Here is a 15680-nt window from a genome sequence, read left to right as displayed (position 1 = left end):
GCACAGGATATGTCCCACCCCCGAACCAATGGAAGAAGAGCACACAGTGTCTATTGTATTATGTTTTGATCAACTGTATAAAAAGCCAAGCTGCCTAGCCAGTCGGTAATCTCTCTCTCTGAAGGGTCATCGTGCCTAATAGACCTGAGCACCGGGACCACGTGGCACTGGCAAAACCAAACATATGTACCATTGTATTGTAGACTCTTTTCTGTTATTGTAATTCTATCTTTGTTGTAACTCCCTTTTTATTAATTGTATGTTGGCGGGTTGGATCCTAACTTCCTAAATACAATTGGTGTCATGTCTCTTTTCCCTGCTAGATTTGTAAGTGTATTCCAGACACACGTGAAGCTGCATAGTGCTCACGGCGTATCGTTGTGTGTGTATGCACCGCGTGTACTCTGTAGTCTGTCGCGGCGTTAGTACGCAAAGTGCGTACACGGTACGGGACTTTGTATGCAAACTGAGTATTAAGTACGTAGGTTAAGGATTGCATACAGCGGCCGCAGCGGCTCTATTTTAAAGTGGATTGAATGTATTTTTAAAGTGTTGCTATTAGTCCTGTAAGTAAATCAACATTTAGAGAGGACAGGCTGTGTGTGTATGGAACAGTGTGTGTGTGTGTGTGTGTGTGTGTGTGTGTGTGTGTGTGTGTGAGTGGGGGATAGGCTGTGTGTGTATGGGACAGTCTGGGTGTTTGTGCATGTGTGTGTGTGTGTATTGGAAAGTGTGAGTGTGTGTGTGTGTGTGTGTGTGTGTGTGTGTGTGTGGGGGGGACAGGCTGTGTGTGTTTGGGACAGTCTGAGTGTGTGTGTCTGTGTTGTGTGTGGGGCAGGCTTTGTGTATATGGGACAGTCTGAGTGTGTGTGTGGGGGGACAGGCTGTGTGTGTGTATGGGACAGTCTGAGTTTGTGTGTGTGTGAGGGGGAGACAGACTGTGTGAGAGGGGGGGACAGGCTGTGTGTGTCTGTGCATTAGGGGAACAGACTGTGTGTGTAGGGGACAGGATGTGTGTGCGTGTTTGGGGGGGACAGGCTGTGTGTCTATGGGACAGACTGTGTGTGCGTGTGGGGGGGACAGGCTGTGTGTGTATGGGACAGTCTGTGTGTGCGTGTGTGGGGGGTAAAGGCTGAGTGTGTAGGGGACAGTCTGTGTGTGCGTGTGTGGGGGGTAAAGGCTGAGTGTGTAGGGGACAGTCTGTGTGTGCGTGTGTGGGGGGTAAAGGCTGAGAGTGTAGGGGACAGTCTGTGTGTGCGTGTGTGGGGGGTAAAGGCTGAGTGTGTAGGGGACAGTCTGTGTGTGCGTGTGTGGGGGGTAAAGGCTGAGTGTGTAGGGGACAGTCTGTGTGTGCGTGTGTGGGGGGTAAAGGCTGAGTGTGTAGGGGACAGTCTGTGTGTGCGTGTGTGGGGGGTAAAGGCTGAGTGTGTAGGGGACAGTCTGTGTGTGCGAGTGTGGGGAGACAGACTGAGTGTGTAGGGGACAGGCTGTGTGTGCGTGTGTGGGGGGGACAGGCTGTGTGTGTATAGGACTGGCTGTGTGCGTGTGTGGAGTGGACAGGCCGTGTGTGTATGGGACAGTCTGAGTGTGTGTATGTGAGTGTGTGTGGGTGGGGACAGGCTGTGTATGTATGGGACAGTCTGTGTGTGTGTGTGTGTGTGTGTGTGTGTGTGTATGAGACAGTCTGACTGGCATATTCAATTTGGCCCGAAGAGACATCGGGAGTAAAAACCCCCGATGTTTCTTCGGGTGCTGCGGTCAGGCTATTTAATTAGCTCGACCGGTAACAAGTCCTTTTACACCCGTAAACACACAGGTTCAGTGAAACCTTTGTGTTTTCGGGTGAAATAGCACAGTTTTCGGATGAAAACGGGGATGTTATCGGGCATTTTGCTTTGCCTACCGGAGGCAGGTGAAGCAAAATCCCCAATAAGCTGCGGCACACGCCACGGGCCGGCTTATCGGGGGCAATTAAATAGCCCCCGGCAGCGATACTTATCACCTGCCAGCTTCATGCCAAATTGAATATCCCCCTGAATGTGTGTGTGTGTGGGGGACAGGCTGTGTGTGTATGGGATAGTCTGTGTGTGTGTGTGTGTGTGTGTGTGTGTAAGTGGGGGACAGGCTGTGTGTGTATGGGACAGTGTGTGTGTGTGTGTGTGTGTGTGTGTGTGTGTGTGTGTGTGTGTGTGGGGGGACAGGCTGTATGTGTATGGGACAGTCTGAGTGTGCATGTGTGGGGGCAGGCTGTGTGTGTATGGAACAGTCTGAGTGTGCGTGTATGGGGGCAGGCTGTGTGTGTAGGGGACAGTCTGAGTGTGCGTGTGTGTGTGTGGGGGGGACAGGCTGTGTGTGTAGGGGACAGTCTGAGTGTGCATGTGTGGGGGCAGGCTGTGTGTGTATGGAACAGTCTGAGTGTGCGTGTGTGGGGGCAGGCTGTGTGTGTAGGGGACAGTCTGAGTGTGCGTGTGTGTGTGGGGGGGAGGACAGGCTGTGTGTGTATGGGACAGTCTGACTGTGTGTGTGGGGGGACAGGCTGTGAGTGTATGGGACAGTCTGAGTGTGTGTGTGGGGACAGGCTGTGTATATGGGACAGTCTGAGTGTGTGTGTGTGTGTGTGTGTGTGTGTGTGTGTGTGTGTGTGGGAGGGTACAGGCTGTGTGTGTACGGGACAGTCTGAGTGTGTGCGTGAGAGGGAGACAGACTGTGTGTGAGGGGGGACAGGCTGTGTATGTGTGCATTGGGGCAACAGACTGTGTGTGTAGGTGACAGGCTGTGTGTGCGTGTGTGGGGCGGACTGGCTGTGTGTCTATGGGACAAACTGTGTGTTCGTGTGTGGGGTGGAAAGGCTGAGTGTGTATGGGACAGGCTGTGTGTGCGTGTGTGTGGGGGGGACAGGCTGAGTGTGTAGGGGACAGGCTGTGTGTGCGTGTGTGGGGGGGACAGGCTTTGTGTGTATGGGACAGGCAGTGTGTGCGTGTGTGTTGTGGACAGGCTCTGTGTGTATGGGACTGTCTGAGTGTGTGTGGGGGGGGGGGGCAGGCCGTGTGTGTATGGGACAGTCTGAGTGTGTGTGTGTGTGTGTGTGTGGGGGGGGGGGCAGGCTGTGTGTGTATGGGACAGTCGGAGTGTGTGTGTGTGTGTGTGTGTGTGTGTGGGGGGGGGACAGGCTGTGTGTGTATGGGACAGTATAAATGTGTGTGTGTGTGTGTGTGTGGGGGGGGGGTAGGCTGTGTGTGTATGGGACAATCTGAGTGTGTGTGTGTGTGTGAGACACACACAGGGTGTGTGTGTATGGGACAGGCTGTGTGTGCGTGTGTAGGGGGGACAGGCTGTGTGTGTGATTGTGCATTGGGGGAACAGACTGTGTGTGGGGGGGGGGCAGGCTGAGTGTGTGTGTGCATTGAGGGAACAGACTGTGTTTGGGGGGACAGGCTGAGTGTGTGAGTGTGTGTGTGTGGGGGGGGGCAGGCTGAGTGTGTGTGTGCATTAGGGGAATAGACTGTGTGTGTAAGGGACAGGCTGAGTGTGTGTGGGGGGGGGTTGTCACAAGGTGGTGGCTAGAAAGTTTGCAGATGGTAATCTGGAGTAGTATATGCATTCTCACTCTCAATCTAAAAGTTAGTCCCTGTGCGGTACTGATCCCTCTTGCTCTATTTGGGAGGTGAAAGCTGCAGCACACTGGTGGAGAGAGAGGTTCCTGCTCGTGGTGCAGGTGTATATACTGACTAAATAATGTGAGGTCAGACACAGTACCACCTGCATAATGTCCCTTCAATGCAACCTAGTGTACTGGCGATTATGCCTCTCTTGCTCAATTCAGCCTCTGTCTCCACCACCTGACAATTGATGGGCTACAAGGACTAAGAACATCAATACATTGAAGCCCTCAGAGATGCTGATGAAGTGAGGCAAGGCTCCTGATGTGGGTTTTACAGTCTAGCTTGCCTTCAGAGTACTGCTGGTGCAGTGAGATAATGCTCCCTGATGCCAGTATTGCAGTATCTTGAAAGGCCAGCTAATAAAGACTGGTGGTTGGTGTAAATGGGCTTACCTTCAGGTCTTCTGCTGCCGAACACTAAATTGCTGCAATCTGCCAAGTCAATGGCCCTCCTGGCACCCTCCAGCCAGCACTCTAACTGCCGTAATGTCTAAAAGGGGACTCTACCTTCCGGAATGTGTAAAAGGGGACTCTACCTTCCGGAATGTGTAAAAGGGGACTCTACCTTCCGGAATGTGTAAAAGGGGACTCTACCTTCCGTAATGTGTAAAAGGGTACTCCACCTTCCGTAATGTACAAAAGGGGACTCTACCTTCCGTAATGTGTAAAAGGGGGCTCTAGCTGCTGTAATGTGTAAATGGGGGTTCTAGCTGCTGTAATGTGTAAAAGGGGGCTCTAGCTGCTGTAATGTGTAAATGGGGGCTCTAGCTGCTGTAATGTGTAAAAGGGGCTCTACCTGGCGTAATATGTGACGGGCTTTACCTGGAGTAATGTGTAAAATAGGGCTCTACCTGGTATAATGTGTGTAAATGGCACTACTGTGCTTCGTAATTTGAATAATGGAGAGTACTGTACAGCGTAATATGAATTGGTAATATTTTGTGGCCACATCCCCTTCCCCATGAAGCCACACCCCTGTTATTTTGCAGCGCGCACTGGCCCTATTATAAATATGGTGGTGGGTGCCAATGCTGTTTCTTGCACAAAGCGCTAAAATGTCTAGTTACGGCACTGATGATTGCTGCCCAGTTATGAAACACCTTTGTTATGGATAATGTGCTCCACTGACAGATGGATCTTTCCATGGGGGTCATTCAGTTGATCGCTAGCTGCCGTTGTTCGCAGCGCATCGATCAGGCTAAAAATCTGCATTCCTGCGCATGCGTATGCACCTCAATGCGCACACGTGACGTACGGGTTCAAAGTCCTTTGTGGTTTTGCACAGATTCTAGCGAAGCTTTTAGTTGCACGGCACAACGCAGGAAGATTGACAGGAAGGGGGTGTTTCTGGGTGTCAACTGACCGTTTTCTGGGAGTGTTTGGAAAAACGCAGGCGTGCCAGGGCAAACGCAGGCGTGGCTAGGCGAACGCTGGGCGGGTGTGTGACATCAAAAGCCAACCCTCCAACGCTAGAATCAATGCACACGAAGAGTAAGTCCAGGGCTGGTCTTGTTTTGCACAAAATGTTTTTGCAGGAGCTCTGCTGCACAGGCGTTCGTACTTCTGCAAAGCGAAAATACACTCCCCAGTGGGTGGCGACAATGCGTTTGCATGACTGCTAAAAATTGCTAGCGAGCGATCAACTCGGAATGACCCCCTATGTGCTCCACTGACGGACGGATCTTTCCATATTGACTAGTGAACTCTGTGTGCATATACCTGACTCGATGCATTCACAGACATTCTTTGGTGAATGTGCGGAATGTTAAACCTGCATTAAAACTTGCATTCCATCTCGGAATCAGATCCATGAAGACTAATCCGTTCTTTTAGTTGCTTAATATATATATATTTTTTGAGCCACCCAGTTGAGTAAAAAGTTGCAGCATTTTGTTCTTTACTGTTTTTTTTTGCCCTGTCCGCTCCTATAGTTATGTCATCATACTGGAGAGAACAAGGCTTAAAATACTTTTTCATTCAACAATGTGTTCTGAAATTTACTTTTATTATTTTTTAAGTATTTTATTTAGATTTAAACATGTTGGACAACCCAGAACATCAACCCACCATCACTGGTGTGAGTTTAGCCTTATCCATGATGGGACGAATTGAGAAGTATGAGATAGACACTTTGGAATGGTACATCATCATTCACAACAGCAATGCATCTGCAAGTCATTAAGGGCGGTGTCATCTCCATTTCCCTGATCAGGCCCACCCTGGTTTTAATCCCACAGACGCCGAACTTGCAACCCTTGCTCCAAACTCCATATGACCCCCAAGGGCCTCCGTGCGCCTCCAGTTGTTGGCCGTTGGAGCACTGCACGATGATGTTGTTGAGAGCCGTGTCATCTCCCTTGCCCTGATTCTCCTCCACTTTGGCTTTGTATGACTGAATGTGGCCATTGCTACATTTTACAGAATTACCCCATGTTCCCCATCTGTGGAGAAAAGATGATATAGATGGTCAGACCAGTTTCTGGTTTGTGCAAAGACTTGGAACAGTACAACTACTTAGCAAATTCTCTTTTTGATTTTGAACATTTTTTAAGTGGATACATAACCATAAAGGTATAAAAACAGCTGTAGGATTAGAAAATCAAAGAAACCAAAGTTACTAAACAATTACCTGAGAAGGATATTTCAGAGGTTACACTGGTTTTACATAAGGGTGTATCTCCAAAAATGAACATGGAACTATTCTCTTCCACAGTGGTCACCATCTAGTATCCCAGGGCAGGCAGGTCTGCTGCCCAAAACAGGGATGGATTAAAGCTTGTGGGGGTCCTAGTGCAACTAAATTCTGGGGCCACCTCCAATAAAATTGACATTCCACTGCCACAATACCTTTTACATTGCACTACAGTGCCACAAAATGCCCCCTAATATGCTCCACAATGTTCCCTATACTGTATGTTACAAATAAATGCCCCCCTCCCCCTCTGTACTCACCTCTGCATATAGTGCAGAGCAGCTCCTGTGTTTCCTCATCTGCATCATGGACATGTTGAGTCTTGTGACTCTGATGAGGAGACTCAGGAGCAACTCTGCACTGTGCATGCAGAACACAGATCAATGGCAGCCCCTATCTGAGAACAAATGCCACTGAGACCTGTTCTCTGGATTGGCTGCTTGCAGTAGTACATGGAGATGACATCATCTGCGAACAGCTGGACCCAGGAATAACCCAGGTTTAGCTGCCTGTGTTAAAAGGGTTCTGAGCCGGGTTGCACTTGGGATTGATTCATGATCAAAATCATGAGTTGTACTGTACGTGGGATTTTGATTTGAAAGGGGTATATTTGATCTGAGCCAAGATATTTGCCATGGGTGTAAAATAATGTGTGTTTACTATACAGCAGGGGGTCATGCGTGAACTAGAGAAAGATCACATATTGCCTGGGCTACAGACCATGTGGCTAAAAGGGGACGAAAATGTCCAAAGAAGTGATAAGAAACCCTGCTAGTTTGACAAACTTACCCTGTGTTGAAAAAATAAAGGGGTTATGCACCCATCTAAGGGAGGCTGCACCAATCAATTTTGGTACTGAGAGTTAATTCCAAAGGTGGGGGACAAGGAGCAGCCTCCTGTAAAGATAAAATGTCTGTTGAAATTAAGAAAGTTGTTCACTCTTTGGGGAAGCAGCTACAAGCTGGGAATGAGTCTTACCTCTTATTTTTGTGAAACCCCCCCCCCCCCCATCCACACACACACATACACAGAAGTTTCTTAGGTCACTGTCATAAGATTTGGATTTCTGACACTTATTTTTATTTTATTTAATTTCTGAAAGTGTTTTGCAATTATAGGGTGTATTCATTAACGGCAGCTTCTGACAGGTTTAGGTTACAAAGGGTTTCCAATCTATTCAATGTCGGCTGATTTTTTCCGACAAGTTGGGAATCCCCAACTTGCCGGAAACCATGTGGATTGTCAGAATCCATGTTGGCTGTCGGAAGCGTGGCCAAACCTGACAGGTTTTAGCCCCATTTCTGACAGTGTCAATCTGACTTTAAAGAAAGTCAGAGTACCATTGTTGGGAACGGGCCAAACCTGACAGGCATTGAATACTGACCTGTTGGATCCTTTCTGTTGGAAAGGATCTAACAGGTATTGAATATACCCTTATAATGACAATATATGTAATATAATTTTGTGACCCAAGACTTAAAGATATTTTTTGGATTAAATTTTGGCTTATTCTCCGTGATTTTTATTGTACTTGTGAGCCTGTGAGGCTCATGCTAAATATCTATGTGTAATTAAGTGGGAAATATTAACACGTGTGCAGCGAAAATAAGGACTCCTTTGATATCCTTCATATTGGCAGTAAAATTGTGTATATATCCGTAAGTGACCAAGGTGTGCACCATCGCGACTAAGATGTCCTAGATTGCTCTGCTTGTTGACTTGGAAAATAGCGGATTACTTTGTTTTTTACTATATATCTCTCACATCTGGGTTGCAATGTGTCAGTCACTGAAAAAATGTCCCAGTCAGTAGGTACAGGAGCAAAACTTTTTTTTAAGTACATAAGTTAAAGGAGAAGATCAAATGGAGGAATAATAATACTTAAGATAGAGAGCGAGAGTCTGGTCAAGGAAGACAAGATAATAGCAGATCAAATAATAACTATTTTTTATCAGTATTCACTACCGTAGAAGAGGGGAATGAGGCACAGTTAATTTGCATGGACATTCAGGAAAATAAGGTAGATTAAAGTACATTTACAGAGGAGAAGGTCCTAACAGAACTTTCAAAACTGAACATGGAAAATGAGGCCAGATGGGATACATACAAGTTTACTGAAAGAGCTTAAAGGTGTGCTGGTAGCACCATTAACAGAATTATTTAACTAATCATTAGCTACAGCAGCTTTTCCAGAGGACTGAAAAAGAGTGAATGTAGTCCCACTGCACAAAAGTGTTAGCAAGGAAGAAGTAAGTAACTAGAGATGAGCGGATTCAGATGTAACGCCAGAATTAACGCCAGTTTGGTTTAATCCGGATGTTTCTTAATGGCTATCCAAAACACGTGACGTCCGTGAGCCAATAAGATGCCGTTTTGAGAACCGAGTAAATCTGAGTAAAACCGAACCCGCTCATCTCTATAAGTAACTACTGACCAGTGAGCCTTACATTAGTAGTAGGGTAATTGATGGAAACACTCTTAAAAGAAAGATTTGTGGACTCTCTCATATCCATCAATTTACAGGATCCCAAACAGCATGGATTCACTGGGTGAAGAATATATCAAACAAATATTATTTACTTTTTTGATTATGTGACTAAAGAAATAGATCAAGAGGGGATATATATGTAGCTTATCTAGACTTTAGTAAGGCTTTTGACAAAGAACCATACCACAACCTACTAATTAAACTGAAAAGTTTGGAATTGGATTCCAAGACGGTTGAATGGATAAGAACTTGGTTGCTAGATAGGAAAGAGAGAGTTATAGTAAATGGAGTGCATTCACAGGAGGGAAAGGTTACAAGGAAATAATACGGGTAGAAAGTAAAGAAGTGCGGGATGCAAGCCGAACTTGGACTTTTTTTGAAAGGGGTAATCATTTACAAGGCTAGTCCATTGCCACTTTACAAACAACAGGGAGTTTAGTACATAGTACTGGGCGATTCAATCCTCTGTGTTGAGGATAATCTAAAGGTAAACTAAATACCAGATGGGAGAATAAGGTGTGCTTTCCATCTAATATCCTGGGTTATTCTCACAAATTCTATAAAAGAGTGGTTCACCTGAGGGGGGTGTCCTTGTTACAAAACATTTTACACTATGAGTTATTTCTGTTTCCCTCAAGGAATATTTGAACAGTAAAGACGCGCCGTATATAAAATAATTATTATCTGAAACTATTTCTAATAGAGGACGGTGATCTTCTCTTTTCTTCTTTGAAGGCTGCATCATGTTCTATGAGCACTTTTTCACATATTGGGGCAGATGTATTAACCTGGAGAAGGCATAATAAAATGATAAACCAGTGATAAATGCAAGGTGATAAACGCACCAGCCAATCAACTCCTAACTGTTAATTTACATATTGGAGCTGATTGGCTGGTGCATTTATCCCTGGTTTATCACTTCCTTATGCCTTCTCCAGGTTAATACCTCTGCCCCATTGTCTTTTATCACCTTTAAAAAAAAGTTCGGCTGGCATCCCGCACGTCCACCAAACTCAGATTTCATTACAACCCTACCTATAGGTCTCAGAAACACAAAGGCTAAATATAGTATTATAGGTATACTGGAAACTACTGAGGAGGAAAGGGATTTAGGAGTCACTATTTCAGGTGACATAAAGGCAGGTAAGCAATGTAACAAGGCAATGAGGAAGGCTAGTGAGATTCTTGGCTGCATTGGGAGAGGAATCAGCAGCAGAAAGAAAGAAGTAATAATGCCACTGTATAGGTCATTGGTACGGCCTCATCTAGAATACTGTATTCAGTTCTGGAGGACATATCTTCAGAAGGATATTAATACATTAGAGACTGTACAAAGAGGGGCAACTAAACTGGTGCAGGGCCTACATCACAAAACTTACCAGAAGATACTAGAATATCTTAATATGTAAACATGACTATGGAGCAGAGAAGGGAAAGGGGGGACAACTTTCAAATATATCAGAGGTTTTACCAAGGTACAGGAGGGAAATATTCTTCAAAGTAGAGAAGAATTAGAACATGAGAAAGTGCTGAAACTGGAGGGAGGTAGGTAGAAATTACATTTGAGGAATGATTATGTCAGAGAAAGGGTATTGGATAAGTGGAATAGCCTCCCATCAGAGGTGGTAGAGGCTAAGACTGTTACCCAATTTAATCATGATTGAGATAGGCACTATATTATCCTTAGAAAGAACTAAGGAACAAAGAGGGTTGATGTACCAAAAGTAAAAAAAAAAAAAAGTGACTATATGGGCTAAGAGGTTTTTATCTGCCGTCAAATTCTATGTTTCTATGAATTTCCTGTGACCATCTTGCTCAGTAGCTTTTGAACACTGTCATATGCAAGGTGACCAAATCTTCTGTGCCAGAGTTCCATTGACTGTTACTCCGCTGTCATCATTGCATAACAGTGCTGTGTATCAAGAATGTACAATTGCAGACACCTTGTTCCTGTACTTATAAAACAAGGAGAAAGGTGGAGAATTCCACTACACCGGCGCTATATGTAGCTGCCCTAGATTATTAACCATCTTAAGATGTCACCAAACATCTAAAGCAATTCTAAATACACAACAAAAGATGGGGGGGTATATAACCCTAGGCGCTTCAATTTGGTATAAAGTTCTTATATGTGCAATACATTCCTCTCAAGTGGACTCTTCAATGTCCCTCTCTTGATCCATACAGTGCTTGATGTCCACTCCACAAAAAATGTGAAAACAAGAAAATAGTGTAATACAGTTTTGTTATACACAATAATCATGTGAATGTGAAACTATTGACAGTGGCTTATTCAATTGATGGAAAGTAATGCATAGGCAATGAGGCACGTACCACACTCACTATAGGCCAATTATGAAGCAAGCTTATAAAGGTATCTTTAGCCGGAAAAAGGTAGGCGCACCCCACTCACAGTGATGCTGAAGGTTTTGAAGCACATAAAGGTATCTTTAACATGTTTCCCATAGAATTCTCCAAGCTGATCGAATCACAACATCAAACTCATATGTAACCGGAAGGAAAGAACAAGATATATCCAATGTGTAGTATAATTGATCGTGAATGCTTAGAAGTTATAATCCAAGATATGGTGGGTATAGTATAAACGTACCCGACTTACTAGAAATCGGTAAATTGTAAACACATCAAGGTATCTTTAAATATTCCTAAATTGTAATCATGATTTGCGTACCCCAACTCACAGTGTTGTCGAAGTTTTCAAAGCACATCAAGGTATCTTTCTCTTACCAGCCTCCGTGAGGACAATCACCAAAATTACTTCCTATACAGTATATAACCTCTAATACTCCGCAATAATGTCACGTCCCACACCAAGTGTTTAAAAGGACCGTAAAAGATTTTTATTGTACAAAAACCCCAAACAGGAGGGGCAAAAAGTCCAATGCACCAATTAAAAACACAAAGTTTGAGGTTACAAATTCAGAAAAAAAAAATATATATATTAGTGATGAGTGGGTTCGGTTTCCGAGAAACCGAACCCCCCCGAGCTTCACCTTTTTTAACACGGGTCCGAGCCATACTCGGATTCTCCCATATGGCTCGGTTAACGCGAGCGCGCCCGAACGTCATCATCCCGCTGTCGGATTCTCGCGAGATTCGGATTCTATATAAGCAGCCGCGCGTCGCCGCCATTTTCACACGTGCATTGGAGATGATAGGGAGAGGACGTGGCTGGCGTCCTCTCCGTTTAGTAGAAGACAGTTGATTTGATTGCTTGTTTATTACTATAATTGTGGGGAGGATTGGGGAGCAGCTGTTAGGAGGAGTACAGTGCAGAGTTTAGTTTTTATCCGTTCTCTGCCTGAAAAAAACGCTCCATACCATATCTGTGCTCAGTGTGCTGCATGATATATCTGTGCTGAGTGCTCACACTGCTTAATTGTGGGGACTGGGGAGCAGCTATAGCAGGAGTACAGTGCAGAGTTTTGCTGACAGTGACCACCAGTATACGTTTGTCTGCCTGAAAAACACTCCATATCTGTGCTCACAGTGTGCAGCTTTATTGTGGGGACTGGGGACCACCAGTATAATTAATTTTATATAGGAGGAGTACAGTGCAGAGTGCACTGCTGTACCTACTGTGTCATCTTCCATTAAGTATACTATCCATCTACATTCCTATACCTGTGGTGCATTTTAGTTTAGCAGTTTGCTGACAGTGTCCACCAGGTCCAGTATACTATATAGAGCAGTACGGTAGGCCACTGCTGTACCTACCTCTGTGTCGTCACTCGTCATCCATTAAGTATACTATCCATCCATCTACATTGTATACCTGTGGTGCCTTTTTTTTAGACTAGTTTAGCAGTTTGCTGACAGTGTCCACCAGGTCCAGTATACTGTATATAGCAGACCGGTAGGCCACTGCTGTACCTACCTCTGTGTCGTCACTCGTCATCCATTAAGTATACTATCCATCCATCTACATTGTATACCTGTGGTGCCTTTTTTTTAGACTAGTTTAGCAGTTTGCTGACAGTGTCCACCAGGTCCAGTATACTGTATATAGCAGACCGGTAGGCCACTGCTGTACCTACCTCTGTGTCGTCACTCGTCATCCATTAAGTATACTATCCATCCATCTACATTGTATACCTGTAGTGCCTTTTTTTTAGACTAGTTTAGCAGTTTGCTGACAGTGTCCACCAGGTCCAGTATACTGTATATAGCAGTACGGTAGGCCACTGCTGTACCTACCTCTGTGTCGTCACTCGTCATCCATTAAGTATACTATCCATCCATCTACATTGTATACCTGTGGTGCCTTTTTTTTAGACTAGTTTAGCAGTTTGCTGACAGTGTCCACCAGGTCCAGTATACTGTATATAGCAGTATGGTAGGCCACTGCTGTACCTACCTCTGTGTCGTCACTCGTCATCCATTAAGTATACTATCCATCCATCTACATTGTATACCTGTGGTGCCTTTTTTTTAGACTAGTTTAGCAGTTTGCTGACAGTGTCCACCAGGTCCAGTATACTGTATATAGCAGTACGGTAGGCCACTGCTGTACCTACCTCTGTGTCGTCACTCGTCATCCATTAAGTATACTATCCATCCATCTACATTGTATACATGTGGTGCCTTTTTTTTAGACTAGTTTAGCAGTTTGCTGACAGTGTCCACCAGGTCCAGTATACTGTATATAGCAGTACGGTAGGCCACTGCTGTACCTACCTCTGTATCGTCACTCGTCATCCATTAAGTATACTATCCATCCATCTACATTGTATACCTGTGGTGCCTTTTTTTTAGACTAGTTTAGCAGTTTGCTGACAGTGTCCACCAGGTCCAGTATACTGTATATAGCAGACCGGTAGGCCACTGCTGTACCTACCTCTGTGTCGTCACTCATCATCCATTAAGTATACTATCCATCCATCTACATTGTATACCTGTGGTGCCTTTTTTTTAGACTAGTTTAGCAGTTTGCTGACAGTGTCCACCAGGTCCAGTATACTGTATATAGCAGTACGGTAGGCCACTGCTGTACCTACCTCTGTATCGTCACTCGTCATCCATTAAGTATACTATCCATCCATCTACATTGTATACCTGTGGTGCCTTTTTTTTAGACTAGTTTAGCAGTTTGCTGACAGTGTCCACCAGGTCCAGTATACTGTATATAGCAGTACGGTAGGCCACTGCTGTACCTACCTCTGTGTCGTCACTCGTCATCCATTAAGTATACTATCCATCCATCTACATTGTATACCTGTGGTGCCTTTTTTTAGACTAGTTTAGCAGTTTGCTGACAGTGTCCACCAGGTCCAGTATACTGTATATAGCAGTATGGTAGGCCACTGCTGTACCTACCTCTGTGTCGTCACTCGTCATCCATTAAGTATACTATCCATCCATCTACATTGTATACCTGTGGTGCCTTTTTTTTAGACTAGTTTAGCAGTTTGCTGACAGTGTCCACCAGGTCCAGTATACTGTATATAGCAGTACGGTAGGCCACTGCTGTACCTACCTCTGTGTCGTCACTCGTCATCCATTAAGTATACTATCCATCCATCTACATTGTATACATGTGGTGCCTTTTTTTTAGACTAGTTTAGCAGTTTGCTGACAGTGTCCACAAGGTCCAGTATACTGTATATAGCAGTACGGTAGGCCACTGCTGTACCTACCTCTGTATCGTCACTCGTCATCCATTAAGTATACTATCCATCCATCTACATTGTATACCTGTGGTGCCTTTTTTTTAGACTAGTGTAGCAGTTTGCTGACAGTGTCCACCAGTTCCAGTATACTGTATATAGCAGACCGGTAGGCCACTGCTGTACCTACCTCTGAGTCGTCACTCATCATCCATTAAGTATACTATCCATCCATCTACATTGTATACCTGTGGTGCCTTTTTTTTAGACTAGTTTAGCAGTTTGCTGACAGTGTCCACCAGGTCCAGTATACTGTATATAGCAGTACGGTAGGCCACTGCTGTACCTACCTCTGTGTCGTCACTCGTCATCCATTAAGTATACTATCCATCTACATTGTATACCTGTGGTGCATTTTTTTAGACTAGTTTAGCAGTTTGCTGACAGTGTCCACCAGTATACTATATATAGCAGTACGGTAGGCCACTGCTGTGTACCTACCTCTGTGTCGTCACTCGTCATCCATTAAGTATACTATCCATCCATCTACATTGTATACCTGTGGTGCCTTTTTTTTAGACTAGTTTAGCAGTTTGCTGACAGTGTCCACCAGGTCCAGTATACTGTATATAGCAGACCGGTAGGCCACTGCTGTACCTACCTCTGTGTCGTCACTCGTCATCCATTAAGTATACTATCCATCCATCTACATTGTATACCTGTAGTGCCTTTTTTTTAGACTAGTTTAGCAGTTTGCTGACAGTGTCCACCAGGTCCAGTATACTGTATATAGCAGTACGGTAGGCCACTGCTGTACCTACCTCTGTGTCGTCACTCGTCATCCATTAAGTATACTATCCATCCATCTACATTGTATACCTGTGGTGCCTTTTTTTTAGACTAGTTTAGCAGTTTGCTGACAGTGTCCACCAGGTCCAGTATACTGTATATAGCAGTATGGTAGGCCACTGCTGTACCTACCTCTGTGTCGTCACTCGTCATCCATTAAGTATACTATCCATCCATCTACATTGTATACCTGTGGTGCCTTTTTTTTAGACTAGTTTAGCAGTTTGCTGACAGTGTCCACCAGGTCCAGTATACTGTATATAGCAGTACGGTAGGCCACTGCTGTACCTACCTCTGTGTCGTCACTCGTCATCCATTAAGTATACTATCCATCCATCTACATTGTATACCTGTGGTGCCTTT

The 15680-nt window shown here is 44.9% G+C and overlaps 1 protein-coding gene across 1 annotated transcript in view; it reads right to left on the bottom strand.

Moving 5' to 3' along the window:
- LOC134934147 (uncharacterized) overlaps nt 1-15680 on the bottom strand; it is an 86140-nt gene that overhangs the window by 28448 nt on the left and 42012 nt on the right. The window contains exon 3 of the mRNA XM_063929646.1: nt 5760-6102. Coding sequence (XP_063785716.1) covers nt 5760-6102 — 343 coding nt within the window. The remainder of the gene's footprint in view (nt 1-5759; nt 6103-15680) is intronic.

Source organism: Pseudophryne corroboree, chromosome 6, assembly GCF_028390025.1.
Source record: "Pseudophryne corroboree isolate aPseCor3 chromosome 6, aPseCor3.hap2, whole genome shotgun sequence".
In the NCBI taxonomy this organism is placed as follows: domain Eukaryota; kingdom Metazoa; phylum Chordata; class Amphibia; order Anura; family Myobatrachidae; genus Pseudophryne; species Pseudophryne corroboree.
Note: the sequence above shows the minus strand (reverse complement) of the source record. Positions and strands in the feature narration are given on the sequence as shown.